This window comes from Balaenoptera musculus, chromosome 14 (genome assembly GCF_009873245.2).
Source record: "Balaenoptera musculus isolate JJ_BM4_2016_0621 chromosome 14, mBalMus1.pri.v3, whole genome shotgun sequence".
NCBI lineage: Eukaryota > Metazoa > Chordata > Mammalia > Artiodactyla > Balaenopteridae > Balaenoptera > Balaenoptera musculus.
In genome coordinates, this window is record NC_045798.1 from 73797279 (window position 1) to 73825116 (window position 27838).

A 27838-nucleotide genomic window follows, 5' to 3' on the forward strand; every position below is an offset into this window, starting at 1 on the left:
TTTAGATTAACCGCACCTATTTTCCTTCATTCCTGTTCTGTACAACTTCTGAACTCCATTCAGAAGCTGAACATATAAATACCTAACCGTTCAGTAGTAGCCGAAGATTATATTTGAGTTCCACTGGAAATAGAATCCAACTGATTCTTTGTCATTGGTCACAATAGTCAATAAATGTTTAAAAACTGTATGTCAGTATCTCTTCCTCTATTCGCGTTCCACTAGAATTTACCCAGAGGTTGTGTCTCAAAGCAGAATACAGGACTTCTAGCTTCTGTTTTCCATTATTAAAGCAGCACTCGAATGTTATCTGTGGAGTCCCCTTTCCTGTTTTGGCCTCTTATTTTTAACGTTATTTCTATCCCATCTGCTTAAGACACTTGAAAATGACAATGGAAGATACTTGACTCCTTAAAAGATTACTCTCATTACCCCGAAAAGATGGTGTTTCATTTAATTACCTTCTAATATTAAAGAGCAGTGAATAGGCTTGAGTGATATATATTTTAAACCAGTGAAACTCGTTTCTCAGAATATGTGTTCCTGATGCTCCGTGTCCTTTCCTGCCCTTCAGCAGAGAGAGCCTTCCTCGAGGCTGAGGTCCTGCAGTGTCACCGACGCGGTCGCAGAGCAGGCCCATCTACCACCGGTAACCCATGCTCATTTCCAGCCATCAGCTGGCTCTTTGGGCTTTCATTTAAAATCATCTGGGCTACTGAGGAAGAGTTTTTCCTGTGCAAATCCATTTACCATATACATAAGACATTAAAATTTCCTAGCAAATTGCCCAAGGAGAGTGAATTTCCAATACAAAGAGTTGTTATTGTCACCAAAGTCTCTGAAATGCTAAAAACTCCATTGTTTTGCTTTTCCATCCAAATTAATACCAATTCTGATGTGCTTACTTGGCCTAAACATTAACAATTCCTTTTTTAAAAACTTCATTTGGTCCCTAAAGCTGTGTTTGAGTGACCTGTATCTCAAGAACATAGGAAGAACTCTTCTAGGTGGGCAGCAAGAAGTTCTTTCCATTACTAATGGCCTAAACTCTTAACCCGCAAAGCCTCTGTACCATCTCTTTAAAGGTAGCTCTACTGACTCAAGAGTTGGCTGTAATTTGTTCCCACTTTCCCACAATTTTCATAACTAGCAGGAAATACAGAAGTGTAAAGGGTATTTAATAATATAGGACATAAATAAAAATGAATATTCTGATTGGAAAGCAGACCAGAACTGCTTTGGGAGATGTTTAATAAACACATTAAGAGTAAATTTTATGTAAATTTGTTTCTTGTTTTGGAGGAGAAAATATTATGTGGTTTCAGCATGCTTAACTTGATGTTTGACCTTGACCAATTTTTTTATTACGACAAATCCTTGATCACTGTTAGCGCTTGTTTATTGCATGTGAAACTGTTTGCAATGAAATGATCATTGTTTCTTGCATATAAAATTGAAGGGAAAGAAAGATTGCACTTAACAGTTTTTGCAATCATGGTGTCTTCCCTATTGTGTACATTTTTGCTCAACTTCGAAGGACTTTTTTTGCCTAGGCTTTAAGTCTTTTATGTTTACAGAATGAATTGATGAGTACATTAGTCAACTGAGTAATCAACATAATAGATGCAGTTGTGGCATACATGGAAAGGGCTGGTAGGTCAGAAGCTTGACAAGAGCATCCTTTCTGGGATGCAGTACAGGCCTCCCCCAAAACAGAACAATCAGCTGTGATGGACTAATGGGATACTCTTCAGATGATTCTGTGATCTTCCTTGATGAATTCATGATGCTTTCTCTCCTTTTCAAAAATCAGTGTCAGTTTTATTGGCCAAAAGAGCTCACTTCCCTGAAAACTGATGATTCTTCCCTCTTTCCTTGTGCTCTGTGAAGCTGTGAACTCACTGATCACCAGTGGCCTCTTACTTGAATTTCTGAGTTTGACAGATTTAAGAATCTGCTAATTATTTAACAGTGGGGGCACAATAGTGGTGCTTTCCATTTTTTTTCTTCATAAGACATCTCACGTCGTTGAGGTTGTCAATTCATCGTTTACCCAGATCAGGGCTGCAACCTGAGCCTTCTCTGGATGGTAGGGTGATCGTGTTCCTCTTTCCCTTCTGGTCATCAGTGGTTGCTCAACTTTATTTGGACCGGGTGGATTGCAGAGATTTTGATTCATGTCACCTGCCTTAACCGGCTGCACCAGCACTGATTCCTGATTCAATAAGCAATGGGTGGTCTCCCGAAATGCATTTCACTGATGTAAATTATCATTTAACAGCCCAGTGCCCCAGCTGGGAGAGCACGTTCATCAACTGTCACGGGTGGTGAGGCGCCAATGGTAATGATACCCTCGTTCAGACATTAATGGCAAAACTGTGGGTTGGTTTTAATATTTTGGGTAATGGTGAATATACACTTTTTTCTTCTTTTTTTGATAAGAGCAGTTTCTTATGTGCCACAGACCTGCATGCTTCTTATTTTAAACCTCTCACTTTCACGTTGTTTGAAGGTACTGGGTAAAACGAATTGATTTTTAGTCCCGTATACTTTTATGAGGAATACTGTCAAGCTTTGTTTAAAGTGCATTTTAATCTGAACATTTAGAGTCTATTTCTGCCTTTTAGTGTTTGTACTCCTGATAAGCTTTTCCCATGTGTTTAGAAGACTTGGGTAAAATATTTTGGTTGGAGGAGAATCAAGGAAGCCACAGGAATTGCATGCAATTATACATGTGAATTTTCAGTTATACATTTCCTGTACCACGTTTCAAAGGCTGGGTTAGATTTTTTGTATCACAAGCATGAACCAGTGACCCTTCTCTGCTACCAGGGGCCCCTAATCACAGGTTCACAGGTATGAACAAGTGTTCATATAATTTAGGAGGAGAGAAGAAAGAGTATAATTAAGAAATTGAAAAGATCTAGAAAAATGGTGTTTTTAAGCCAAGTATCTGTTATTCTTATTACTCATTATTTTAAGTAATTTCTACTATTCATGTTTGTGGGTAACTTGCATGACTGTGTACTTTAGTTGCCTGTTTTCTCCTTGATCCCTAAAGACAGGCTAGTTTATAGTTTATGCTTGGAGCTGCTGTAGCTATTTGAAGAATTGTCCTTACTGTTTTAACTTTGTATGTTTGTTGTAACTGCTTATTACTCGAGAACACCTTTAAATACATATACGATCGCTGATTTTCTGCAGGATGTTGATTTAAAGGAACAATTTGGTTATATTGTTAGAATTTACTGCTCAGCATTGTACACTGGAAAATAGAAGTGGCAGTCAGCAAAAATCAGCCCAGTTTAAGGTATTGAGCTGCAGTGAAGGGCATGTGTTGGGTGGGCGAGGCTCAGCCTCCAGTAGAATTCAAGAAAGTTCAAATAAACTAGTATATTTCCTATTGTGCGCTAGTAATTTCCATGGGAGTAGAGCTGCGAGGCAGACAGGATCACTTCATGAAATGATTTTAATAAGAGTGCAGGGCTGATGAGCATCTACTATCATTTTTGCATTTTGTTGGCCTTGGAACCTGTTGTGAGTGTTGCAGTGTTGCGATAGCTGATGACATTAAATGACAGGGTAAACTGAATTATGATCGTCCTGGGTTCCATGGTCAGAATCACCTGGCAGGACGAAATGATGCATGTGAATGAGCTCCCCGTGGCCCTGCCACTGTGCTTTTCTTCTTGCCTGTGCTCTCCCCCTCCCCCAGCAATGAATTAAAAATAGGAATTTGGTTTTGTTTTCTATTTTCAAAGACTGGGTAGTAATATTTCCTAAATGTTTTATCTACTCTCATGCTTTCTACATACCTGGTAATCTTTCACCTGGAATAAGCAAACTTACCTTATGGCTGCATTAGAAATTATCACGTCTATTTCTTTTGCACCCTCACCATCCCTCGTGACGAATAGCCTTTACTTTTGCTTTTCCAATTCCATCTCCTACCATGTGTTTTCCCCTCTTTTACACCTTCTCCCTGTCAGCCGCAACACTGAAGTGTGCTGTGTCATCCTGGAGCTACCCTGGGACTCCCCATCCCACTCCTTCCTCTGTGCTCTCATAAACGTACACGTGTATGCATGCGTGCACACATACACACACACACACACACACACACACACAAGTGGGATCTCATATACGTATTAGTTATCAACTTGATATTAATTCACTTGTGGTCATTTTTTCGGGACATACTAATTATTACATAGTAGTCAGTGATGTGAATGCACCGCAGTTTATGTAATTTTCCCACATCGATGAACATTCAGCCTCCACCCCCTGGGCACTGCTCACCATGTGGCTTTATTAACCATCCTGGTGTTGCTCTCTTTCCATGGTAGTGCTTTTATTTCTATAGTATAATGAACAAGCCCTGATTCTCATCTGCGGAGCCACAACCCTTTGACGTATGACAAATAAATACGCACTGGTGTCACTTTCCAGCTGGCTAAGCATGAACCCTCTCTGTGAGAGAAAACGAGAGGCATAGCACAGTTTGGGGGTTTTGCTATATATACCCTAATGATACACTGAGGTAAGAGTGTGGCAGGGTTTGAGTGAATCTTGGAGAATCTGTGATAGCGCCAAACGTTTATCATCTTTAAAAGCATTTTGAAACTTTTACAGCTCCAGTGTAATTGAGTTCTTCATTTTAATGAAATAAATGGAGCCACCATGAAGCTGCAGTTAAATGGCTCCTTGGCTTTGTGAAACACGGCGGCAGAATTCAGATGAAAAGCTGTGAAGTGTTAAATTAAGCTGACTGGCCGTTTTCTAAGTTGTCTCCTGATTAATTCACATGTTCTTGAGGTGGTGAGGAATGCACGTGTGCAGCGGCACGCGCACTCCACGCACACCGCAGGAGAAGGCTGACGTGGGTTCTAGGGCTGCGCCCCTGCCGTGGTCTGCTCGTAGAAGCCGAGCCCCACCCCCTCCCCAGCTGTGGGAGGTGGTGTTTTGAGTCACAGATGGAATCCTCAACACAGGTTGTTCTTCATGGTCATTTGGAAAGAACCCTATAAAGAACCATTTTAATAGCACCATCTTGCATAAATGGAACTAGATCGTAGGTTGCCAATTCAATTCTCAATAGAAGGTAGAAGGAACATTTTAATCAAATTCAGTGTTCTCTACAACACTCCTAGTTTTCCATAAACTGATTAGTCCTATTAACTGTGGATCTATGAAAGTAACCTGGTTGCTCGAATACTCTGCTGGAACTCAGTCCTGAGATTATCCATGACACAAACCAGCTATGTTAGTTTATTAGCCTCCTCGTAAATATCCTTTCCAGGGATACTATAATTGTAAAACTATCCTTAAGGTTTCCAAAATGGAGTTTTCTGAGGGCACATCTGATTGCCTCTCCACAAAAAATAATTCAACGGGGAGGCCACAAAGCAGCATTTAGTATTTAGTATTCCATTCAGCCAAAACATTTTTGGTCCTCATATAAACAAACAGTATGTCAAGGCTTGATAGCATGTACTTGGCCAAAAATACTAATCAACCACGAACTTAGGTTACAGAGTCCATTAGGTCAGCAGAATCCATTGCTGTAGTGCCCAGATAAAAAGTAGCCTGGAAATAGCTCCTTTGTGTTGGTGTCACAGCGAGAGGAGGCAGGTGGAAAGAGCTTTCAGCTGTAGACAAATTCATCTGTCTTTAATACGCATGGAAGGATCAGGTCTGCATGTTGATGTTTCTTCCACTCTTGTTGTATCCCCCACACCTAGATCCAGGACTCTACATACTCAAGAGTCTTGGAATTGCCATTATGGGGCCTTGAGGACTTTATCTGGAATAATGTCAAGGAAATAGTTGCTTCAGTTTTAGCAGAAAGTTGTCTTTCAGATAAGTACACTTGCCCTGCTGGGTAAATGTGTTTTAGAAATAACCATTCAGGCAGCTGCTTCCCGGTCTGTTTTTCTCTGGAATGTGCTGTTTGAGCTCATGAAGTAGGATATTAAGCCTCTTTGCCTGCAGTCCCCAAATTACATGGCTGCATCCCTGATCTTGCTTTTCAGTTCAAGGTCTTGCAGTGGACTGGGGGACCCTCTTTGCCAAGGTACATTGTTGGTAGAGAACACGAAAGATGGGATGAGCACAAGGAGAGATTGGGCTAAGAGATTGACATCTTCAGCCTAATCAAGAAAACTGCACCTGGTAAAATGTCTGGAGTTTCAGAAGATCCTAATTAGGGAAGATGGTACCCTAAAAGAAGTGGTTTCCTTTTGTAACCTCACGTAAGAGATTATTCCTGATGTTTGGCCTCTTGTTTCTTTTACGCTCTCCCAAGAGCCTTGGTAGTCATGGTTGGCTTCTTGTTCCTACCCCCTTCCTTAGAGTAGCAGCCCTTTCCCAGCTACAGATCTCATGCGCAGCACCCAGATGTCCAGGACGTCCTGGACGGCACTGGCCTCAAACAAACATCCCCTTGCCTCCGTGAGTCTTTGAGACACCCTGCTTTCCAGCGGCTCTCCACCCCGCCTGCATTTCTCAGACTGCTTCTTACAAGCAAAAGTGTCGCAGGAAGCCTTTTGCGATCTGCTTTGAACTATCCAACCATAGTCACTCTGTACTGCACATATCTCTAAGCCCAGAAGCTACCTGTGCTCCATTCACCCTTTAAGGAGACAAACTCCATATGGGAGGACCGCGGGAAATACAGCCTCAGTTATCACGCTTCTTCGGAATTCTGGCCTCAGATTGCCAGGTGGCATTCCGGGCTGGGGTAGTTGCGATGATCTGGTCAGTCACTAGTGTGAAAGCAGGGCTCGTAGAGAACAGACTCTGTGTGTGTGTCCCCCCGCCCCCCGTGCCAAAAGCTACATAGTGTAAGGGCCCTAAGCTGGTGAAGAATTTAGGAATAAGCTGGGAGAACATCCCTGTGACAGCTAGATTGAGGAAAAAATATTCAGGGCATCCCTCTCAGAGTCGGTAACATTTAACAATTAGAAATACCTTTTAGGCTCTACGTGGTTTGACAGTAAAATGCAGTAACTCAAATGAATTGTCACATTATCCTCTTCCCTTATGATCACGTTGGCAGCAACCCTTTATGTCAACCCTTTATGTTGAAGGCTGCATGGCCTGGAACTGAGTTTTGTTAAGATTTTTGACCCTATGGCTTGTGTAGGAGTTCATTTCACAGTAGGTTTAAAGCTATTGGAAACCTATTGCTGTTTTCCAGGCACTCATGTTTTCGGTACCATTAGAATTAACTCACTTTGTCTAGCACAAATAATTCTGGGTATGTATGACTTTATTAAGTTGATCAGAAAAATGCAAGATATTAAATAATAATGATTTCTTACGTAAACAGCCATCAGTGGCCTATGTACATACCACGCCGGGCCTACCTTCAGGCTGGGAAGAGAGAAAAGATGCTAAGGGACGCACATACTATGTCAATCATAACAATCGAACCACAACCTGGACTCGACCTATCATGCAGGTATGCAGATCGCCACACAGCTTATAGTCACAGGCAGTAGAAGCCGAAACGTACGCGAACCCCATGTCCCTGATGTTGATGTGTTGTTCCGAAGAACCCATGTTTAAGAAAAGTTTTCTCGCACATGCATTACTTTTAAACATAGTATTTGCCTAAGGAAGAATTTGGTCCCTGACTCAGTCTCTCCCAAGATGGTCCGTTTTAAAAACGTGATGTGATAAGAGCCTGCTTATTACAATGGGTAGCGTCCCTCCGAACCCCCTTTTTTTTCTGAGGCTGGTTTTTATGCCGGCTGGTGATTCATTTTTATTTCCTCGGAGTGTGCTTCCCCCGTCCTTCCCCCCATTATTATGCGTAGGCATTTCCTCCGTGCTGTAAACAGGCCAGACCTCTCATCACCGCTGGCTGTGTTGTTGGGTCCACACTGCAGTCACGTGCGCAGGGAGAGCCCCACACGAAGCTAACTTGTGTTTGCCTCCAACGTAGCTTGCAGAAGACGGTGCATCCGGATCCGCCACAAACAGTAACAACCATCTAATCGAGCCTCAGATCCGCCGGCCTCGTAGCCTCAGTTCGCCAACAGTAACTTTATCTGCCCCACTGGAGGTGAGAAGGCTACGTCATCTAACTGGGGTCACGTCTCTCCTGTGACTTCTCCTCATTCTCTCTCCTCTCTGAACCGGGACTTGTGTTTCCCAGCCACCTTCCTCTCTGATAATCAGTTGCTGTGTTCGTGGTGAGGGGTGTCCTTGTGCCGCCTCACTCCATGCTTCCCATCCCTGGACTCACGTGATTCTCATTCTCATTGGGCTGAGGCCACGGTGGCTTGTACTGGACATGGGCTCCTCTTTTCAGAACTCTCTCCATTCGTGTTGTGTTTCGCTCCTTACTGCCTGTTACCTCATGAGACTCGCATAATAACTCGTATTGGTTCAAATACCCATGCTTACGTTGAGTTTTTAAACATAGCTGTTGCTTTGATCCGTTTTTCCTTTCGACCGTAAGGTCTTCCATTGTATCAGCCTCCGTGTTTCTGATGCCTGTTTGCATCTCTGAGTCACTGCTGGGCATCTGCTTTGCGCCCTCCTGTTTGTGTGGTTTTAGGGACATCCCTTAACATCACAAATACCAGAGACTAAGCCTTTGAAGTTCTAAACGTGACTGCATCTTAGAGATGGCTGCGGGCTTCTCCATGCCCGAGTTTAAGATGTTGATAAGTGGGAATGGGCGATATCGCCTCCAAACTGTGATGTAAATGTCCTGGGTAACAACTGTGCAATTCCAGGTGGCTGTCTCCGTTGATGGAGGTTTTTCTTTTCTGCTCTAAAAATTGCCAGTCCATCTTCGTTAGACTGTGAGCTCATTCAGAGCAGGGGCATGTTCTTCTCCACCTTCTGTAAAATCTCCATCCATAATGCTCACTACGGAACAGTATTTTGTGTACGTGCCAAGTAGCTATCAAAGGATGGTGGTTATACGTACTTAATATTGTTGTGTGTTTAACCAGTAGAAAAACCTTACAGTTAGATTAATTTGAAAAGTAAACCAAGCAGGTTTTTTAGGAGCTTCCCCCTTGTCCCTCTTCAAAGAGGAGCGTTCCATGACCCCCAGGTACATGTTGACCCCTCTGGACCAGCACCTGATAAGACTTCTAATGCGCATTATTATTCCTTAGGGTGCCAAGGATTCACCCATACGTCGGGCTGTGAAAGATACCCTTTCCAATCCACAGTCCCCACAGCCATCACCTTACAACTCCCCCAAACCACAACACAAAGTCACACAGAGCTTCCTGCCGCCCGGCTGGGAAATGAGGATAGCGCCCAACGGCCGGCCCTTCTTCATTGACCATAACACAAAGACTACAACATGGGTAAGGTCACTACTTTTATTTGGCTCCATTTTCATCCTGAGGTCTGGCATTCATTCCTTTATTTCCTTACCCAGTATCCATGGTTCTTGCAGAGAAATTTCCTGGCAGTGAAGCATGTCCCCAGAGGGTCTTCTCAGCTTGGTCTAGACTCCGCACATGGGGGCTGGTGGGGAGCAGGTGACTTATGGGCACAGGCTAATGGCCTTCTTTGGTATTGGTGCCTTTTCTTCAGAGCACTCCGGCAGAGCTCCAGTTGTGACAATTTACCATATATGGAAAAAAGGTAGTGCTACATATAGCTAGGATTTTGATGTTACTGCTTCCCATCTCAGGATGCTGTAACCTTATTAGGAATTCTAATCTTTTTAGAAATAATGTTTCTTTGTCACTTTCTTTTTGCATCTGTGTTGACATTACCCATCTTTATTTTTATTTGATGTGCCGTTTTAGTTTTTACTGTTTACATCAGATAAGTATTTTATACTCTGTGCTACATTACTTTCTTTTAATTGTGGATCAGGAGGTGTACTAAGGACTTTGTAAATTTGATAGCTCTTTTTTTGTGAACATCTTGTCACAGTTGGTTATTTCTTATCACAGGGCTCTCCCGTGTGCCCCTGAATCATGCATGAGAGAGAATCCGTGTATTGTGTTAACCTGAGAAAAATGAGATTAATGAAAAGTACATATGCATGTCTTTATATTCCTCTGTTCACTCTTCATTTCTTCAGGGGAATCAGTGGTGGCTTATTTAATGTAGCATAGAGTTCTTTTAAAAGTCAGTGGTATTTTTCTACTGAATGATCTCTAGACCGATGATTAACCTGAAATGCGTCCTCATGTTTCTATTTCTGATGCTACCGAAGGTTTGTTTTCCTTCCTCTCCCTTATATCCCCATCTGATTGTCTGGGTACCGAGTGTAACTCAAGTCTTTCTGTCCTCTGGGCTACTTGCTCAGAACTGATGGTGCGTGAAAGCTGGTTGAGTCTTGGTGATCGTCACTGGCCCTAGCTCTGTGGTCTTGGACCAAGAGTGAACACATGCTTTAAATTCCCATTTCTAGTGTAGACACCAAGTATACCCAGTTGAAAGAACAGCAGTATCGTGTTAAGGAAGAGACCTGGACCCAAATGGTCTGAACTGTCACTTACACTTCGCCCGTGGTGTGATGGTAATTCAGTCCCTTGAGAATTGGGTTAGGTGGCCCAGCAGACTCTCTCAGACCTCATGGATCGTGGTACAGTGTGTCTTCACGAGGACAATCCTAGCATTTGGGGCAGGACTGTGCCTGTTATTTGCAAGACATTTAACATCCTTGGCTTCTGCCACTGCATCCTAATAGCCACTGTTCCCCACCCCCCCCCGACCCCTATCCTAGTGACAACCCAAAAAGCTCCCACGCATTTCCCAACACCCCGTAGTGAGAACCACGCCAATTTTGAAGTAAAGGAGTAACCTGCCAAGAGAATTTATCATTCAGATCTGGTAACATTCATTGGGTAAACGCGTCACTACTGCTAAGGCATATATGATAACATGTAGCTTTGAAGATAAGATTACAGGTCTGTGGCAAGATGAGAGTAAAAGATAGGTCGCTCCTTGGGAAATAGAGTGAGAGAGATCGGTTTGAAAATCTTTTTTCCCTCATGGACATAGAACCTGTGGCAGTCCTGCTAGTGTACCCATTTCTACTTACTGCAGCACAGCTGGGATTTCAGTTCCTCAGCCAGAAATGGGAGCTCCAGAAATAGGGGGTAAATATTGTAAAAGTAGATGGATTAGCGTATGGAGCCACTGTGGCTTGCCAACATAAGCTATGATTTTAGTAATCTGAACTAGCTTAGTAATCAAATCCCCTAACCTTTTCACAGCCTTTCACACCACAACTGCAGTGTAATTGCAGCTGGGCAGATTTTATTTAAAATAGCACCAGCTTTATTTATTGCCTACATGGGTGCTGAATGAAACCCAGTTTGAATTTTCAATTGCCCCTTTCCACCAGATACTTGTGACTCACTGATTTACTGATTTAAAATTTTAATTGGTTAAAACAACATTTTGTTGCTGCTGCTGTCATTGAAAATCCTGTAGGGAACAACTGGGAATTCCACAAACCGCCACGCTTCTCCTCTAAACTCTGGATGTGCTGACACAGCCGCGTTATCCCTGCTAAACAAAGGCCCATACAAAATTCTCTCTGTGGAACGCAGGCTCTGAATTGCTTGTTTGTCTTGACAAAAGGTGGAAGGATGGAGAGAACTGTAAAGATAATTTTCGGCTTAAAACCTGTGTTGAGTTTGTTTGGGGTTTGCTTTGTTTGTTTTTTAAAGAGAGCACAGATAAGAGAGAACAGCTATTCTTAGATTTGAGCATTATCATAGGAAAAGGAAAAAAAAAAAAAAATTGGTCAGACAGGTTGAGAATAATGAAAATTGTACTTCTTCCCCCAGCACCCTGTGTCCTCTTGGTTCCTGCACTAACCAGAAGCAGGAAAAGTTTCAGGCCAGCATTTCCCTCGTATACATTGATAGAGGAAAATTCCCTTTGAAGTCTATTTATAAAACACAGCCTCTCGCACACACGAATATTGGAGGCCGTGTGCCAGCCATCTATCAGGAATAAAGTCTGCAACAGCAAATAAGCATCACTTTGTCCCCACCTGGATCTGGGGGGCTGTAGCTGCATGGTAGAGACTGCCGGGGAGCTGAGGAGAGATTACAGGAGGGCTTCGGCTCACGCATTCCTTCTGCTGAAGAAGCAGCTCAAAGCGTGCGTGTAAGAGTATATTTATGTCTTTTACAGGACAAAGCCTTGGCTTATTTTTGTAGCAACAAAGGTTATACCTTAATAATTAAGTTTCAGGTTTGTTTTCTACCCAGGTCCAAATTAATAAAACTCACTGTAGTCTAGCCCTGGTGGTTGTTCCCTTCCAGGATCGAAAAAGCACAGTTGTCTTTTCAACTAGCCAGCATGCCCATATTTTATATATTTTTAAATGATTCCACGAAGAAACTTTTTTTTTTTTTGGGCCGAGTGGCATGTGGGATATTAGTTCCCTGACCAGGGATCGAACCCACGCCCCCTGCATTGGAAGCGCAGAGTCTTAACCACAGGACCACCAGGGATGTCCCCAAAACCTTTTTTTTTAATTAAATAAGATGTTGATCTTTGCCTTCTGTTTAAAAACGCTTTCAGCTGTAATTGAGGGAAGCAGTTGTGAAATACTGATACAATTACGAAGGAGTGCCCCTACTATGCTGAGGAAAGGGAGAAACAGCCCAGTGTGTTGTGTATTTTATTCATTCATATTTGTATCGTTTGAGACCTCATTAGGATTCCAGCTGACTGTCATTCCTGAAGTTGTCCCAAGTCCTGTGGGGCCTTGGCTGCCCTTCTCCCGCTCGTCTAGCTGCCCCTCTGTCATTCAGGGGATTCCGTGGGAGGGTGGGTTCCGTACTGCCCCCCAGGCTTAGCCTGCAGAGCTTGATGGGTGACAGCTGCTGCCATTATTTTGATTTTTGTTGGTATAAAAAAATCACGTGACCCCTAGGGGCCTCCAGCCCTCACATTCTATGAATTCCGGGTTTCCGTGCAAGGCCATTTTAGCAGACCTGTGAAATTGAATTTACTTTACGCTTCATGTTCCTTCTCCTACCCCCTGTCACTTTTCTTTAATTTCAGCTTTTTTTTTTTTTTTTTTTCTTTCAATCGCCAGCTCTTTACCAAAAGGGTCGATTGTCTTTCACAGTAGCCTGTGTGTGTGATTCCAAGGCATGGCTGGCCTCGCACGTAGCATGCAGAAGCCCCTGTCCTCATGCATGGAATAGCAGCCTCAGCCTTTCTCTCTTTCCAGTGCGAGCAGTGGCTGTGGTCTGCCCAAGCTTCCCCTGCGGTGGCGGCATTGCCTGGGCCAGCCCTAGAGCTGGCCTTGGGTAGCTTTAGTGGGGTTCGGGGCTCTAAGGTTTTCCTCAGTCCATGGCCAAGCGGTCACAGATGTTTACCAGATTATCAGCTTTTTAGACCTTCTAAATCCTAAATCTACCTAGCGTATCTGTTTACACTGTAGGTGTTCCAGTATACTACAGAATACTGGACTATTTTATGCCTCTAAGGAGCAAAGGTTGATTTGTACACGTGTGATTCTTGTTGTCGTTCTTGCCAGCTCCAAAAATCTATCACTTTGTTACTATCCCTTGATACTAATGGTTTAGACTGTTAACTTGGGGAAAATAATTTTAAAGCTTTATCCAGGTATAATGCACATACCATACAGTTCGCCCATTTAAAATAATACAACTGAATGATTTTTAGACCATCACACATGTGTGCAACCATCACCATAATCAGTTTCAGGCCGTTTGCATCGCCCCCAAAGAAAACCCCATACCCATTAGCCGTCACTCTCTGTAATCTAGGAGATGTTTAAAACAGTCTTGGTATATAATCATATGTAATTTCATATCTCCAAACAAAAGTGGGTTTTATTATTTTCCCAGTTTTATACCGTTTCATTTTCTTGCTGACTTGGGAAAATGCTGAGGCAGAAAACCTTTTAGTAGTTTGACAGCAACAAAGGCTTTAACATTAATGAAATAAAGGGGTTTTTTTGTAAGGTTTTAGGGGTTTTTTTGTTTTGTTTTTTATTATCTTAGGCTTATTTGGTTAATAATGTGTTATTCTGAGTTTTATCATTTTGTTTTCTAATCTTTTGAGTTTCAAATAGGGATTCTCTAAGTTACACTTCATTTTAATTGGGTCTGTATAAGTGAAGGACAGCTGCCAGACTCTAAACCAGAACCTGTGGGCAAGTTCTCGTTCTCTGTGAGACTCCGTTTCCTCATCTAAAGGAGCAGAGATTACGTGCCCAACCCCCTAACAGGGTGGTTGCAAGATCATACACCTGACTGTTCTTTGTAAGTTATAAAGCATGACCCAAGATGTCAGAGTATGTATTTTTCTGTCATTGGTTCTGTGTGGTATCTTATGAAGCATATCCCTTAAGAAAAATATTTTGTAAACTTTTCAGATTTAATTTGTGGAACTTGATCAAGAATCCCAGTAAAGTTCTCTCATAGGGATGCGACTCTGTGATGTTGCCGACTAACTCTGGGGCAGGACATGCCTGGACAGTCAAACCAGATTCAGATCTTCGGCTTTAGCTCAAGAGAGGGTGGAAGGAAGCAAGAGCAGACTCAGTACTGACGGAATGGGTGTTTCTAACAGGCTAGCTGCCCTCACCCCGGAGCTCCGGGTCCACAGGGAGCTGTACCAACCAGTGTCCCCACCCCCTCTCTGTGGAGTAGGACCTCCTCATCTTCACTGGCATCCTCTACTCTGGTCTCCATGGTAACATCACTGCTGGAACCCTCTTCCTCTTCACCTGCTCAGGGTCTGGGGGAAATGGTTAACCTTTGACTTAAACATTCTTACTCTCCTCCTTTCATCAAGTTCAAGGAGGAAGAGTAGAATCTTTTTGGAGAGATGGTCAGCCAGGCCTCCTATACGGAGGTGGGGTCCTCCCCTCCCCCCTGCAGCAGCCCCCCACACAGGCAACCTGCTTGCTGTGGAACACACACCTCCAGAAGGGGAGGACCAGTACCACTCACAGATATCGCTCCTAACATCTGTCTCTTACATTTTTCTTGCAGGAAGACCCACGCCTGAAATTTCCAGTGCATATGCGGTCAAAGGCATCTTTAAACCCCAATGACCTTGGCCCTCTTCCTGTGAGTACACTGGAGACACACGGACCAGTCTGAAAATGTTACTCATTCATGGGCCCAATGTTGATAGGGGAGCCCTGTGACCTTCTCTTTCTCCGGACGTTTTGAGTCCCCTTGGTCTGTCATTTCTTAATGGAATCGGGTGTACGACTGAACTCACAGCTCACACAGCTCACACCCCACCCAGCTCTTCTGAAAGAGGTTTCTTAATGGCTGACAGCTAGTGAAAGGTAGACCTTGCAACTAGGGTGATGGACGAGGCATCCTCTACAGGTGACAGTTTAAGCAGCACACATTTATTCTGTAACTTAGCAACCAACTAATTTCCGTCCATATTGCTGATTTAGTCATAGGAACAAAAAATTTTTTAAAAAGTGGGAGAAAAAGGCGTACGTAATCACGGAAGGTTTCTATAAGTCATTTATCCAGCAGATGTTTTAAGTTTTTCTCCCTTGTCAGTGACTGTTCATAAATCTAATTTTTTATTAGTTTGTTCTCTTTTGGGGCCTGAGTGAGAGTCAAGCTATTTACTCCAAGTTAGATTTTGAATGAAACCTTCACCATGCTTTCGTGTTGACCCACCCCCAGTTTTTTAAAAACCCTTACGGCCTAGAAAGGTGGGGAGACTCTAAGACTATTTTAAAAATGGAAGGGTGCCGGGAATTTTTTTGGTGGTGGTTTTCCAAGAACCTATCTGTTGCCTGGTGTATGGTATATTACAGCAAAATTTGAAGCTAGAAAGATTAGGGTGCAGTCTTTATTCATCAGGTGATACAAATATCCCACACTCTACAAATGTTTGGTTCCAGGGTTTAGATGGAAAGAGCCTGGGGAGAGACTGAAGAGAGAGTTTAGAAAGTGAAAGATTGCAGGTTGTCTAGATCTGTTGGATTCTTGACTTTCAGATAACAAGTAGGCACAGTTCAGATCATGAAAGCATACCAGCCTGATCTTGGAAAAAGTATCCAAATCTGGTTCCTGAGTAGTGAGAGTTCACAGCAGAGAATTCCAGTATTCGATTGTTCAACCACCCGATGACATGAGTAAAGCGTCAGTCTCTCACATTTTATATCACCCTTCATCCTCCCTTTAGTACTCAATAAATACTCATTTAATTAAATGAGCTATTCAGCCCCAGGCTCAACTGTTTCACAGTGTGCTGGAGTTTCCCTTTGAAGCTTTTGAAATAATAACCCCTGTTTTTCTTGTTCATCATACAGTGAGTGCATCTGAGACTGTAGAACATGTGCTAAAGTGTGTTGCTGGGTGTTGTCATTTGAGTGAGTTCATTTGAAATGTTTCTATTTAGTTTATTCTTTATGTAAAAATGTACCCCAGGGGAGAAGAGTAAGAAGGTGTCCTAGAGTCTTTAACTTTTGCCTTTGATTTTGGAACTGCTGGCTAATGTTTGTCTTCTCTTCCTCTCTTCCCCTGATACCAGCCTGGTTGGGAAGAAAGAATTCACTTGGATGGCCGAACGTTTTACATTGATCATAGTAAGTAGGTGCTGTTACGGACGCATAGGTGGTGCAGGTGAAGGGGGGATGAGGGTAATTCAGATATGACAGTGAAAGCTGTGTCATTTTACCATTTGTCTAGGCAGCCAGGTGTTATGTGGCGAGGATGATACCAGAGACTCAGTGCCCTCGTACGGTACTGTGCATTCACCCAAGTTTGCTTTAAAGTAGCCCATTCCAGTTTGATCTTGTGACCTATTAACTGTTTTTTGTAATTAAAAAAAATTTTTTTGATTGATGACCCCTTGCCTTTTGCGCTTTTAATAAATACACTCTGGTAATAGAAAATAAGATTAGAAGTGATGATTATGTCAGAAATCTGTGTATGAGCAGTGCTTGAAGCAGCCGCTATGTTTTTTAAAAGCTGCCTTCAGAGGTCTCAGGGCAAGATGCCCATTCTGACTTATTTTCTATTCACAGCATGTTTCCCTGCACCCAACACACTAATACATGTGCAGTTCTTTTCTTGAAATTATATTTGCTGCAGACATTTGCTCCAGCTCCTATGAATAAATGTGTGGTTTCTCATGCCAACTAAAAGTTAAACTAATAAAGGTTTGCTTTTAGCCAGTGTTGTTTTTTTTTTGTTTTCCCCTTTGTTGAAGTGACATTTTCTCCATGGGATCATATTGGTATATCCCTTAAAACTTCTGAAAATGTATATTGAAAAAAAGTCTTCAAGTAGATTTGAAGTTCACATACGCGTGTGATCTGGTGCTGTTTATCTTTGTTTTCATTTGGTTCATAAACATGAGCATTAAGTCTACACCAGATTTCCCAGCCTCACATTTTCTTAACTGATTGCATTGGTTAGTTAAGCACGTTGCTGAGCTGACCGGGAAGCACGGCCTCGAGGGGTCCTCGTGTGGGTGGGGCCTGTCTCTGTCTTTCGTTTCAGGGCCTCTTCCTGGGCTCCTAAGCGACCAGTGCATGGTAGAGAGACCTTCGCTTTCAGGCACGGGAGATTGAGGGGTTTTTAGAAATCGAAGTAAGCAAGAAGCCCAACAATTCAGAATTAAACCAAAAGTAGAAGTCCTGGGTGTATTTAGGGGTGTGGGTTACCCTTGGTTAAAATTAGATAGTTCGCAGTACTTAGGCCTAGTTTTTGTCTTCGATCGGTAAAAATGCTGATTCTTGCCTACGTTCCAGGATTTTACAGTGAGCATAAAATTGCTGCCATAAATGCTTTAACATATGCGGGAACCTCCACTTACTTCCTTCCTGTGCTAGTTATAATGCTCTTTCTCAGCAGAATTTGCTAAAATAGAAGAGGAGTCACACTGCCTTTTTCCCACTAAAAACAAAAGATAGTTTCCCTTTCAGTTTTTTCATGCATTACAATTTCCGTTTTCAAAGAGAGGTACGAGTAATAATGAGCATTTTATTAAAGCAAGGTCTTAACCGGTAACGCGGCCTTGGTCCGCCACACGGAGAGTACTTCACACAACATTGTGGCCATGTTCCGGCTGGTGGTCTGATGTCAGGTCAACCGGAAAAGAACTTTATGAAATGTTCTTGATGTACTATAAGGACCCAGAAACAAGAAAAACACGATTGCAAAGGGCCATCCTAGTGTACATTAGAAATTAGAGATATCATGGACAGTTTTTCTGGAGGCGTGCATAGACCCAGTGTAATATGCGGTAAACGCTTGTTAAATGGTGACTCGGAGCCCATTCACGGAGGGCCAGTGGTGCTGGTGTTGTGTTAGGAAGTGGACGCCCTTGGGTGGAAAGTGGAGAGAACCTGCCTTGAGAGGCAGCAGCACCCGTGCCTCCAGCCTCAGGCCTGCCCAGCCTCTGTTTTCCAGGAGGTGGGAAAGGCTGGTTCCTTGCTAAATGCCTGGGTGGTTCCTTTATTCCTAATCAGTCCCTCCAAGCTCCCCTCAGACATCCCCCATTCTTCTTTCCAGACCACACAGCACTTGGGAGGCTCCCCCTCTTCACTCCTGGGAGTCAAACGATAGGATATAGACCACACACACAGCCTTGTTGATCTGAGCTATGCCAGTGTGAGATTTGTGATCCTGTACGTGGAGATTAAAATGTGCCCTTGCTCAACTATACTGAAAAGTTCTCTTAACCAAATACAGTGTAAATTAGATGACCAAAGACTGTGTAAGAAAAAGGTCTGTTTAAGAGAGCCTCATTAGCTGACGATGTAACATTTCTGCCATGTCTCCCTAATCCGTCAAGGTTTATTCAATGGAAAGCAGTAGAGCGGTGTACATATCAATGAAACAGAGTTCAATTCATATGCCTTTTTTCTTAAACAAATTCCAGTCTGTGAAAAATGAAGCATATCTGTCTTTTTTAAGACGCTGTATCAGGTACTCAAACCCACTCCAAAACGGGTTTCATTACCTGGAATTTCCTTACCTTCCGAACGAGTCTCTGCTTCTAAACATTTTTCCCGAATCTTATTTCTAGCAAAATTCAGCATCTCGTTTTGCTCTCCTGCTGCCTGCAGGACAGAAGCCAGGCCGTCCCTACTACACCATTTGGCTGTGAGAGCAGTCATCTTGTAAGCTGCTCAGAGTCAACCGTCTTCACGTCGCTGGCGCACGCGACTGCACGCTGAATGTGAAAGGCAGCAGTGCGCTTGTCTCCTAATTCATTAGGTTTTTTAGGTCTTGAACTGAATCCCTACGTCTCTCAGGAATAGCGTAGTTCTTCTTAAAGACCCGGTATGCCCAGCCGCTGAGTACTTGGCCACAGGCAGTTCATATACAAAGCTAGAAAATAAAATTCCAGGGATGCTGTAAGATCCTGTTTTAATCTTTCCTGCCAGCAGTCTTACCAAACCTGTTAATAGTAGCTAAATGGACTGAGTTTTTTATTCTTCTACTTCATTCTCGCCCCTTTATTTGAAACATTATGTCTCAAAGACAAAAAGCAAGTTTAGATTCAAAAGTTTTAGGACAAAATGGGTAACTGGCCAGTGACAGTCATATGTTGATAATTCTTAAGTGCAAAATTGATCATTATTGGAATCATACAAGAACCATATGTGGTTCTGAAAGCCTAGACTGTTTTAAAAAGAATCTGTTTTCGCCATCAGCGTCATTTGGTCATTTAAAAAGTCAGGCTCCTGCTGCATGCTGGGAAATGTGTTAAGTGGTGGAGAGGGGGCTGCGGAGATGAACAGCACACAGTCCTGGTCTTCAAGGGGCTTAGGTTCTAGAAGGGAGTGCCAGGAGGTGTTTAAGTGTTGTCTTAGGGGAATGAACCAGTTGTTATGTAGAAGTACTTGCTGAGTGGGCTCCAGCAGTGGAAGAAGGCTGCAAAAGAGCCTCGTAGAACGGGTGACTTTTCAGGTGGATCCCAAATAATGAGTGAGGTTTAGCCAGGGACACCCAGCGAAGAGCAGTTCTAGGAGGGAGAAAGCGTGCGCAGGTGTGTGAAGCTGTGCAGGTGACACCATGTCCCAAGGAGCGCAGTGGGGTTGCAGACGGCCGGTGTGCAGATGAGGCTGGCGTGACACCCGCGTTAAGTCAAAGGGAGTCTGCTGGTGCGGGGACTCGGGTCCCTTCCGCAGCCAGGCGGGCGCGCCTAAGGGATGGTGCAGAAGGGACTCTGCCGCAGTCAGATTTGTGCTCTGGAGCAGCCGTCCCCGGCCTTTTTGGCACCAGGGTCCTGTCTCACGGAAGACAGTTTTCCCACGGACTGGGGTTGGGGGGGGGGGTGGTTCGGGGGTGACGCGAGCGACGGGGAGCCGCAGATGAGGCTTGGCTCGCTGGCCCGCCGCTCACCTCCCGCTGTGCGGCTCGGACAGGTCCTCGGCCCGGGGGTGAGTGAGACTGAGGCCAGGGAGACCTAGAGAGTAGTCCAGGGAGAAGGTGAGCGCTCGGGAAAGAAGCCTTTTCAGAGAGGTGGGGACGGGTGGTGACCCCCGGAGTGAAAGGTGAGCGAGGATGGAGGGTATGGCAGGTGCCGGATTTGAACAGTGGGCGGATGGTGGTGCTGTTAGTGAGGAAGACAGGGTTGTATGAACCGTTTTGGTGGTGGAAGATTATGGGTCAAATTCTGGCAGAGTAGGGCTTGAGGTATTTCCCAGGGGAAATCCAGGTGCAGGTGTCAAGGATGGAGCTCGAGGTTCTGGTCTGGACAGATGTGGGAGTCACCATTTGTAGGTAGTAGGTAATTTATTTTCTGGTTTGACGGTGGTACCCAGTCTATGTATATAGTCCAAGGCAGTTTTTACTCAGCTATATTCTTTTTCTTTTATTTACTTTTCTCCTGTTTTCCATTGCAGCAACAGCTCTTAATTTCCAAAAACTTCTGTCTTCAAAGTAAGGGACCGGAAAATACCTTTTGCTTCCATCAGCGTTCTCTGAAACAGTTGAAACGTTTCTTGTAGCTTTTCTGCCAGCGTGAATCTAGAATCGTCATGTGCTTTGGTAGCTTAATTTTAAAACTTTACCACTGCTTTTGTTAAAATAATTATCATACCAGACTTCGAAAAATTCCTGGGATAGTCATTAAAACCAAATTTATTAGTTATTCTTATCAGTCCACTTACTAAGTATACCAGAAAAAAACAGACTGTTCTTCTCAAACAAATAATTTCCTTTTTTACAAACCAACTTAGATTTCCTAACACTCCAGAGAGAACCTATTCTTCCCCGTCTACCCTCCCCATATCTTTCATGTGAGTCCATTCCTGCCCCCCCCCCATATACACACACAGTAGCATAAAGTCTTTTTAATTAAGGCACAGTCACAAATCCCAAGTGATCCAGGTAGCTAATGTGTGTTTCCACCTACACCATTGAAGCAATGGTATTGGTGCCATTTACTAATCTTATTGATATTGACTCATTTGGAAGAAAGAACCACTTCTCACCAGCTTGACCAAAAGGGAACCTTTTCTCTGGAATCCTCCTCTGCTGTATCTAATTCTCATTTTTTGGACTGCCTTAGCTGTTTTGATTTTTGTGTGCATATGAGTGACACATGTAATGGATTATTCATGTGTTCAACTTAGGATTTTTAATTGAAAGCCGTTTGCAACACCATAAGCAAAGGGAAGAGTATTTGAAATGAGAAAAAAATCATGTGTGTGTGTTAACTTTTGGGGAACTAAAATCTTTTATGCTTTTTTTTAATTAAATGAAAATCAACCTCAAGTTATAAATCCTTGAAGGTACAGGGGTTTATAATTGAAATTTCAGCAGATTGCTTGCCCAAAACAGTGTGAATAGATGGTTTTACTTTAGTTGTGCATTTTTGATTGTTTTTAACTAAACAGTATGGGGGGCTGCGGTGCAGATTGCCTTACAGAGTATAGTTCTCTTCTAACCCTGAAATACTAAGTTATTTATCCTTGGGAGTCAGGATGGGGAACTGGGGGAACTTTTGGAAAATCCAGAAATAATTCTTTCTAAAACATTTTTGACATGAAATAGATTTGAACTAATAAGCCATTTTTTTTTTTTAATATTTCCAGATAGCAAAATTACTCAGTGGGAAGACCCAAGACTGCAGAATCCAGCTATTACTGGTCCGGTCAGTATTCTCAAGTTCTGACTCTTCAGTATAATATTTTGGTTTCATCTAAACACACATTTCTTGTATATTCCTGCTTACCTTGATGCCAAGGGCCTGGCTGGTGTCCTTGAGAAATTTAACATTACTCCCGTCTCCTCCTTCCCGGAATTTCTGGGTGAGGTACAGCTACATTTGCCTTTTCACAGGGCTTTCAATATAAAGGAAAAGAAAATGGTTTGCTAGTGGTAACAAAACTAAACATTCTCTTTTTTCTTTTATAAAAGGGTAGATTAAAAGTATAACAATCAAAATGTCCTCTCTTCCTTTTTATATGAAGCAAAACTTGGTCCTGTATTTGTAGAGTTTTAACATTTCTTGAGGCCAGGGGTAGTATATGCATGCTAACAAATTTAAATTGGTTCCTGAATCTCTTCTGGCCCTAAAAATCTGCAAAGGTCTGGGTGAGGTGGTAGCTGCACTCCGGAGCTGGCAGTTAAGAATCTTATCTCTGCTGACCCACTAACTTTCTCATAGTCCCCTTATGTGTGTCATAAGGAAAAGTTGACAGCCTGGCACTGGTCAGCAGGCACCTGGTATCAAACACCTGAAAGAAGTCTGTGGAATACTCCAGAATCTCTTGTCAGTGGTTACATGAGTGCAAGGAGAGACTCTGGAATTGCAGGAACTGTACTGGGATGAGCAGAAGATTGCAAATTGGGGAATCTTTTAATAACTGGAGGAGCTAAAGGAAGGGAAGTTTGTTATATCGAGTGCTGAACTAAGACACCAATAGGTATATTTAAAATACTAATTTTGTGGCTTTAATCTGATTTGGTTCAAATTACATTTTGAATTATAGGTCCATTTGAAAACTTGAAAGATAATACAGTGCAAACACACCTTGATACCTGGCATCCCTTTAGTTACTTGTTGGATTTGGATTTGTTCAGCTGCTCTGCTTACCGGTTGATGCAAAGTGCCCAATGCCACATGGGTCAAAACAGGCGTCCCCTCCTCTGCATGTAGCTTAACAAACACCTGCCTCACTACCACGGCTCCTTTTGTTACATCCACAGTCACAATAAGTTAGAGTAGTATTTTCTCTTCTCCATCATGAGAAACAAGGTAAATTCAAGAAACGATGCTGTTTTCAAGCAACAGAAGACTTTTGACATAATAATGAAGCCTTTTCAAATATTTCTATTGCTTATTGATCATCTGTCTTCATGCAACACTGTTAGTTCTTATTAATTACTATTGAAAATTATTTAGCATCATAAATCCAGGTAGATTTGCCCTGAAGAAAGCTCTTTCTTTGTTTTCTACTAACAAAAGAGCCTTGTTTACTCTTTTTTTTTATTATTGGTAGTATTTCTTTCAATAAGAGCATGTGTATTTAGGTAATTATTACCTTAGTGTAGATATTTGGTCTTCGTTTTAATTCAGTTCTAAATTTTTGGTAATTTCCATAATGATTTCTTTCTGTCCTTAACTTACAAATTATTTAGAATATGCTTTTTAGTTTCTGAGAGTATGAGAGGGTTTTTACCTGTTTCTTACTGATTTCTGATTTTATTGCATTGTGGTCATATAATATTGTCTATGGAATATTATCAGATATTTGAAACTTCTTTGGAGGCTTGGCCATTTTTTGTTAATGTTCTTTTTGTATTTGAAAAGAATGTGTATTCTGTCTTTGCTGGGTATAGAGTTCTTTATATATGTCTGTTAGATCAGGCCTATGGTGTTCAAATTTTCCATTTCCATGACAACTTTTTTCCTGGCTTTTCTATATCTAACTGAGTCAGCTGTGTCAGAGTCTCCCACGGTGACTGTGGCTGTGTCAGTCATTATGTTCACTTTCTCTTCACTAGTACTTGCCTAGTATATCTTTTCTGTCCTTTAACTAGCTCTGTTTTTCCTTTTTTCTTGGCTTTCTATTGGACTGATAGAGTACTCTTTATTTTCTTTCATTTGCCAGACTTGCTTGGACGTTGTATTTTCTATTTCTGTTCTTTTGGTGCTCACATTAAAATTTTTAACCAGTATACTTGACCTTTGTCAAAATTAATCACTCTCTACTCTTTTCCTGGATAATATACGACTTTGGGGAACTTTAGTGCTGTTCTTCCCACTCCTACTTTCCATTGTTCAGTGGAATTTTAAAACTACCTTGTCTTTAAACTTGCCAAATAATCATTAATATTTTCTCTTTTTTCAACAGTCAATGCTTGTTTAATTTACTTATATGTAAACAAATTTCTTTGCCCACCATTGTTCTTTTTTTTCTAACATCTTTATTGGAGTATAATTGCTTTACAATGGTGTGTTAGTTTCTGCTGTATAACAGAGTGAATCAGCTGTACATATACATATATCCCCAAATCTCCTCCCTCTTGTGTCTCCCTCCCACCCTCCCTATCCCACCCCTCTAGGTGGTCACAAAGCACCGAGCTGATCTCCCTGTGCTATGCAGCTGCTTCCCACTAGCTATCTATTTTACATTTGGTAGTGTATATATGTCCATGCCACTGTCTCACTTCTTCCCAGCTTACCCTTCCCCCTCCCCATGTCCTCAAGTCCATTCTGTACGTCTGCATCTTTATTCCTGTCCTTCCCCTAGGTTCTTCAGAACCAATTTTTTATTTTAGACTCCACATATATGTGTTAGCATACGGTATTCGTTTTTCTTTCTGACTTACTTCACTCTGTATGACAGTCTCTAGGTCCATCCACCTCACTACAAATAACTCAATTTAGTTTCTTTTTATGGCTGAGTAATATTCCATTGTATATATGTGCCACATCTTCTTTATCCATTCATCTGTCGATGGACACTTCGGTTGCTTCCACGTCCCCACCATTGGTTCTTGCATCTACTTTTTTCCAGGTTATGTTTTCTCCTTAATAAAGTTTAATGTCTAGTTCATGGTTCTCAAAGTGTGGCCTATAGATCAACAGCATCATTCAGAAACTTATTAGAAATGTAAATTTTGGGCTCCCAACCCAGACCTACTGAAAATCAGCAACTTTGGTTGTGGGCCCTGCAGTCTGTGTTTTAACATACCCTCCCAGGGATTCTGATGCCCACTCAAGTTTGAGAACCTCTGCTCTGGCGGCAATTTCAGTGAGGGTCTGAGAGACGGGGGGGCTTACCTACCTCTCTGTTAAATGATAGTTTAGCTGATTATAGAATCCTTAGTCAACAATTACTTTCCTTCAGTACTTTGGAGATTTTTTTTTGTCTCTTCCGGCCTCCATAACTGATGATGAGAAGTTCGTTGTCACTCTAATTGTCATGTTTTTGGTGAGTAAATCTCTCTTCTCCGGTGATTTTGAATTTTTCTCCATGCCTTTGATTTTCTACAATTTTACTATCACGAATCTAAGTGTGGATTTCTTTTTATTTATTCTGCTCTGGATTCATTGTGACTCTTCCATATGGGGATGGTGTCTCTCCTTTATTAAGGAAAATTCCCTGCAGTTATTTCTTCATATATTGTACCTTTCCCATTTTTATTATCTGCATCAGTAATTCCTATTGGGTATTTGATTCAGTATTACATTCTGTCTTCCTTATCTTTTAGCTTTCCGATCTTCTTTCTCATTGCTGTATTGTGGGCTCAGCTCTTCCAGTTAATTATCTTTCAAGCTTTTTATAATCTACTCTATCAGTTCATTGTGTCTATTATTTCAGAGACTAGATTTAATTGCTCAAAGTTTTATTTGGTCTTTTTCAATTTGCTTGGTCTTTTGAGTTATTGTTATTTGGTCCTGTTCTTTCCTTTTATTTATTTTTCTATTCATACTTACAGCTTTTTAATCATTCTTAAAATACTTGTTCCATCGCCTCTTTTAGATTATTTTATTATCTCTGGTTCTAGGGGCATTAAATCTCCCACTTGTTATGTCTGTAGACTCTCCTCAGTGGTAGTTGATTGCCTAGTTCAGTTTATAATTTTGTGTTTTTAAGTGTGTGTGTGCTCATCTTCATTTTTTTTCTTTATGGGGCTTTTATACATCCTGACTTGTATTTACTGTTAACTTCTTAGCTTGGGTTTATGCCCCCTTAGTTACTATAACTATGGACCTCATACCCACTTTGGTGTAGGCTTGGAAGTCTGAATTTATTAGAGGTCTGGGTTTTTTTGTTTGTTTTTCTCCCGGTTACGGTCCTGGATAGAAGGGAAGCTTCCTTGCAACTCTCCCAGGCCTGTGGGTAGAATTTTCTTGAACCCTGTTCAGATGTGGGTCTTAAGCAGGGAACTCTGTCTGACTCCCCTGGTCACACAGACTGTAGGCCGTGCTCTGTGTCCCCATGTGAGGATTAAAAGCCCAAGCCCCAAGTCTAGGTCCAAAGCCCACTTCTTTAATTTTGTTTTTCTGTGTATCTGGTGCCTAGAGTTTCTCTCTCTTTCCCCAAGTTTTAAAAATACCTACATATTAGGGGAGAGGGGACCCTTCTGTGGCATCACTGTGAGTCAGTATGCTCTCTGTATGACAAGCATCACCATTAAAAGCATTAGAAACATGAAGTGCTATTTGTAGTTCCTACTCTTAAGAACACTATCTCATGCTTGTGTAACGCTTCGTACTTATTCAAGAACTTTATAATCAACTGCTTTGAAACTCACAGCAATCCTCTCAGGATGGTAGGGAAGAAGTTGGGATTCCCAATTTGTCAGCAGCTCAGAAAGCTAATTGCCAAAAGTTTGAGCACATGTCAGAATCCAGGCCAGAGCCCCAGATGTGCTGGCTTTACCGACGTCTCCACGTCAGGCCCGAGCCCTTCTCTGCAAGGAGCTCCGGTGTCCGTGACGGACAATAATGGCATGAAAACCTTTAGACCCCACTTACACAATGTCAGGTTTTCACTTTGTTCAAAAAAGAAAGCATATTTAATAGAGAGCAACTTTAATCAACAGATATGTTAATTCTTTAAATAGGCTTATTTTACACATTATATTGTATGTAAGAAAAGAAGATGCCAGGTTTTCAAGAGAGAATAAATAATTTGGCCTGTCCAATGCAGAAATGTAATTCTCTTCAGAGGCTGCAACGTATGGATGTCTTTATCCTGGTATGTTGTTGGAATCTTTTCAGGAGAAGAATATAAAAACCTATTCTTCTTAGGCCATCATAAGAACGACCCCTAGAGAGAAAAGATGAGTATTGGAGGAGGAGGGGTATTTCTCAACTTTCATGCATCGTTCCCCAGAAGGAGAAAGACCAGAAATATCTCAGCACTGATTTCCACCGACATCTAGTTAGCACCTACCAGGTTACAAGCCAGACAACGGCAGAGATACCATGGGCGGGGGGGCAACACTTTGAAATATGTTCCTTGGGAAACTTGTCATTTGAGACAGTTGAACTTGCATACACAGTGATGAATGTTTAAGCCTTTTTTCAACATTTTCAGGCAGGGAAACAAAAACAAAAAATAATTGCTTGGAATCACAGATTTTTGGAAAGGGAAGAGCCTTAAAATTTGACTAGTCAAGTCTTTCTGCTTAACGCTGAAGGAATTCCGGAGTGGAGAGGTTATACCACAGAGCTAGCTGGCAGTAGAGTCTGCCCTGGAAGTCAGGTCTTCTGAAGCTGGCATGAGATAATAAAAGGAAATCTTTTTTTTTTTTTCAGCTTAATTTTCTTCTATCACAGTTAATCATAGCTAAGAACATCAAATACTTTTCCTTTTTTGAGAACTCACTGTTCCTGTCATGGTTTGTTCCCTCCTGTCATTCTGGTTTCTGCTCAGATTTCCCTTTCT

At 42.1% G+C, this 27838-nt stretch overlaps 1 protein-coding gene across 12 annotated transcripts in view; it reads left to right on the forward strand.

Moving 5' to 3' along the window:
• NEDD4L (NEDD4 like E3 ubiquitin protein ligase) overlaps nucleotides 1-27838 on the forward strand; it is a 339936-nt gene that overhangs the window by 273201 nt on the left and 38897 nt on the right. For 4 of the 12 annotated variants that reach the window (XM_036874900.1, XM_036874902.1, XM_036874894.1 and 1 more), the window contains 9 exons: nucleotides 575-649; nucleotides 2282-2341; nucleotides 7331-7462; nucleotides 7949-8068; nucleotides 9138-9335; nucleotides 14985-15062; nucleotides 16501-16555; nucleotides 16659-16712; nucleotides 22025-22083. In XM_036874900.1, the coding sequence (XP_036730795.1) occupies nucleotides 575-649; nucleotides 2282-2341; nucleotides 7331-7462; nucleotides 7949-8068; nucleotides 9138-9335; nucleotides 14985-15062; nucleotides 16501-16555; nucleotides 16659-16712; nucleotides 22025-22083 (831 nt within the window). The remainder of the gene's footprint in view (nucleotides 1-574; nucleotides 650-2281; nucleotides 2342-7330; nucleotides 7463-7948; nucleotides 8069-9137; nucleotides 9336-14984; nucleotides 15063-16500; nucleotides 16556-16658; nucleotides 16713-22024; nucleotides 22084-27838) is intronic. The other 8 variants (XM_036874901.1, XM_036874892.1, XM_036874903.1 and 5 more) reach the window with 6 other exon arrangements.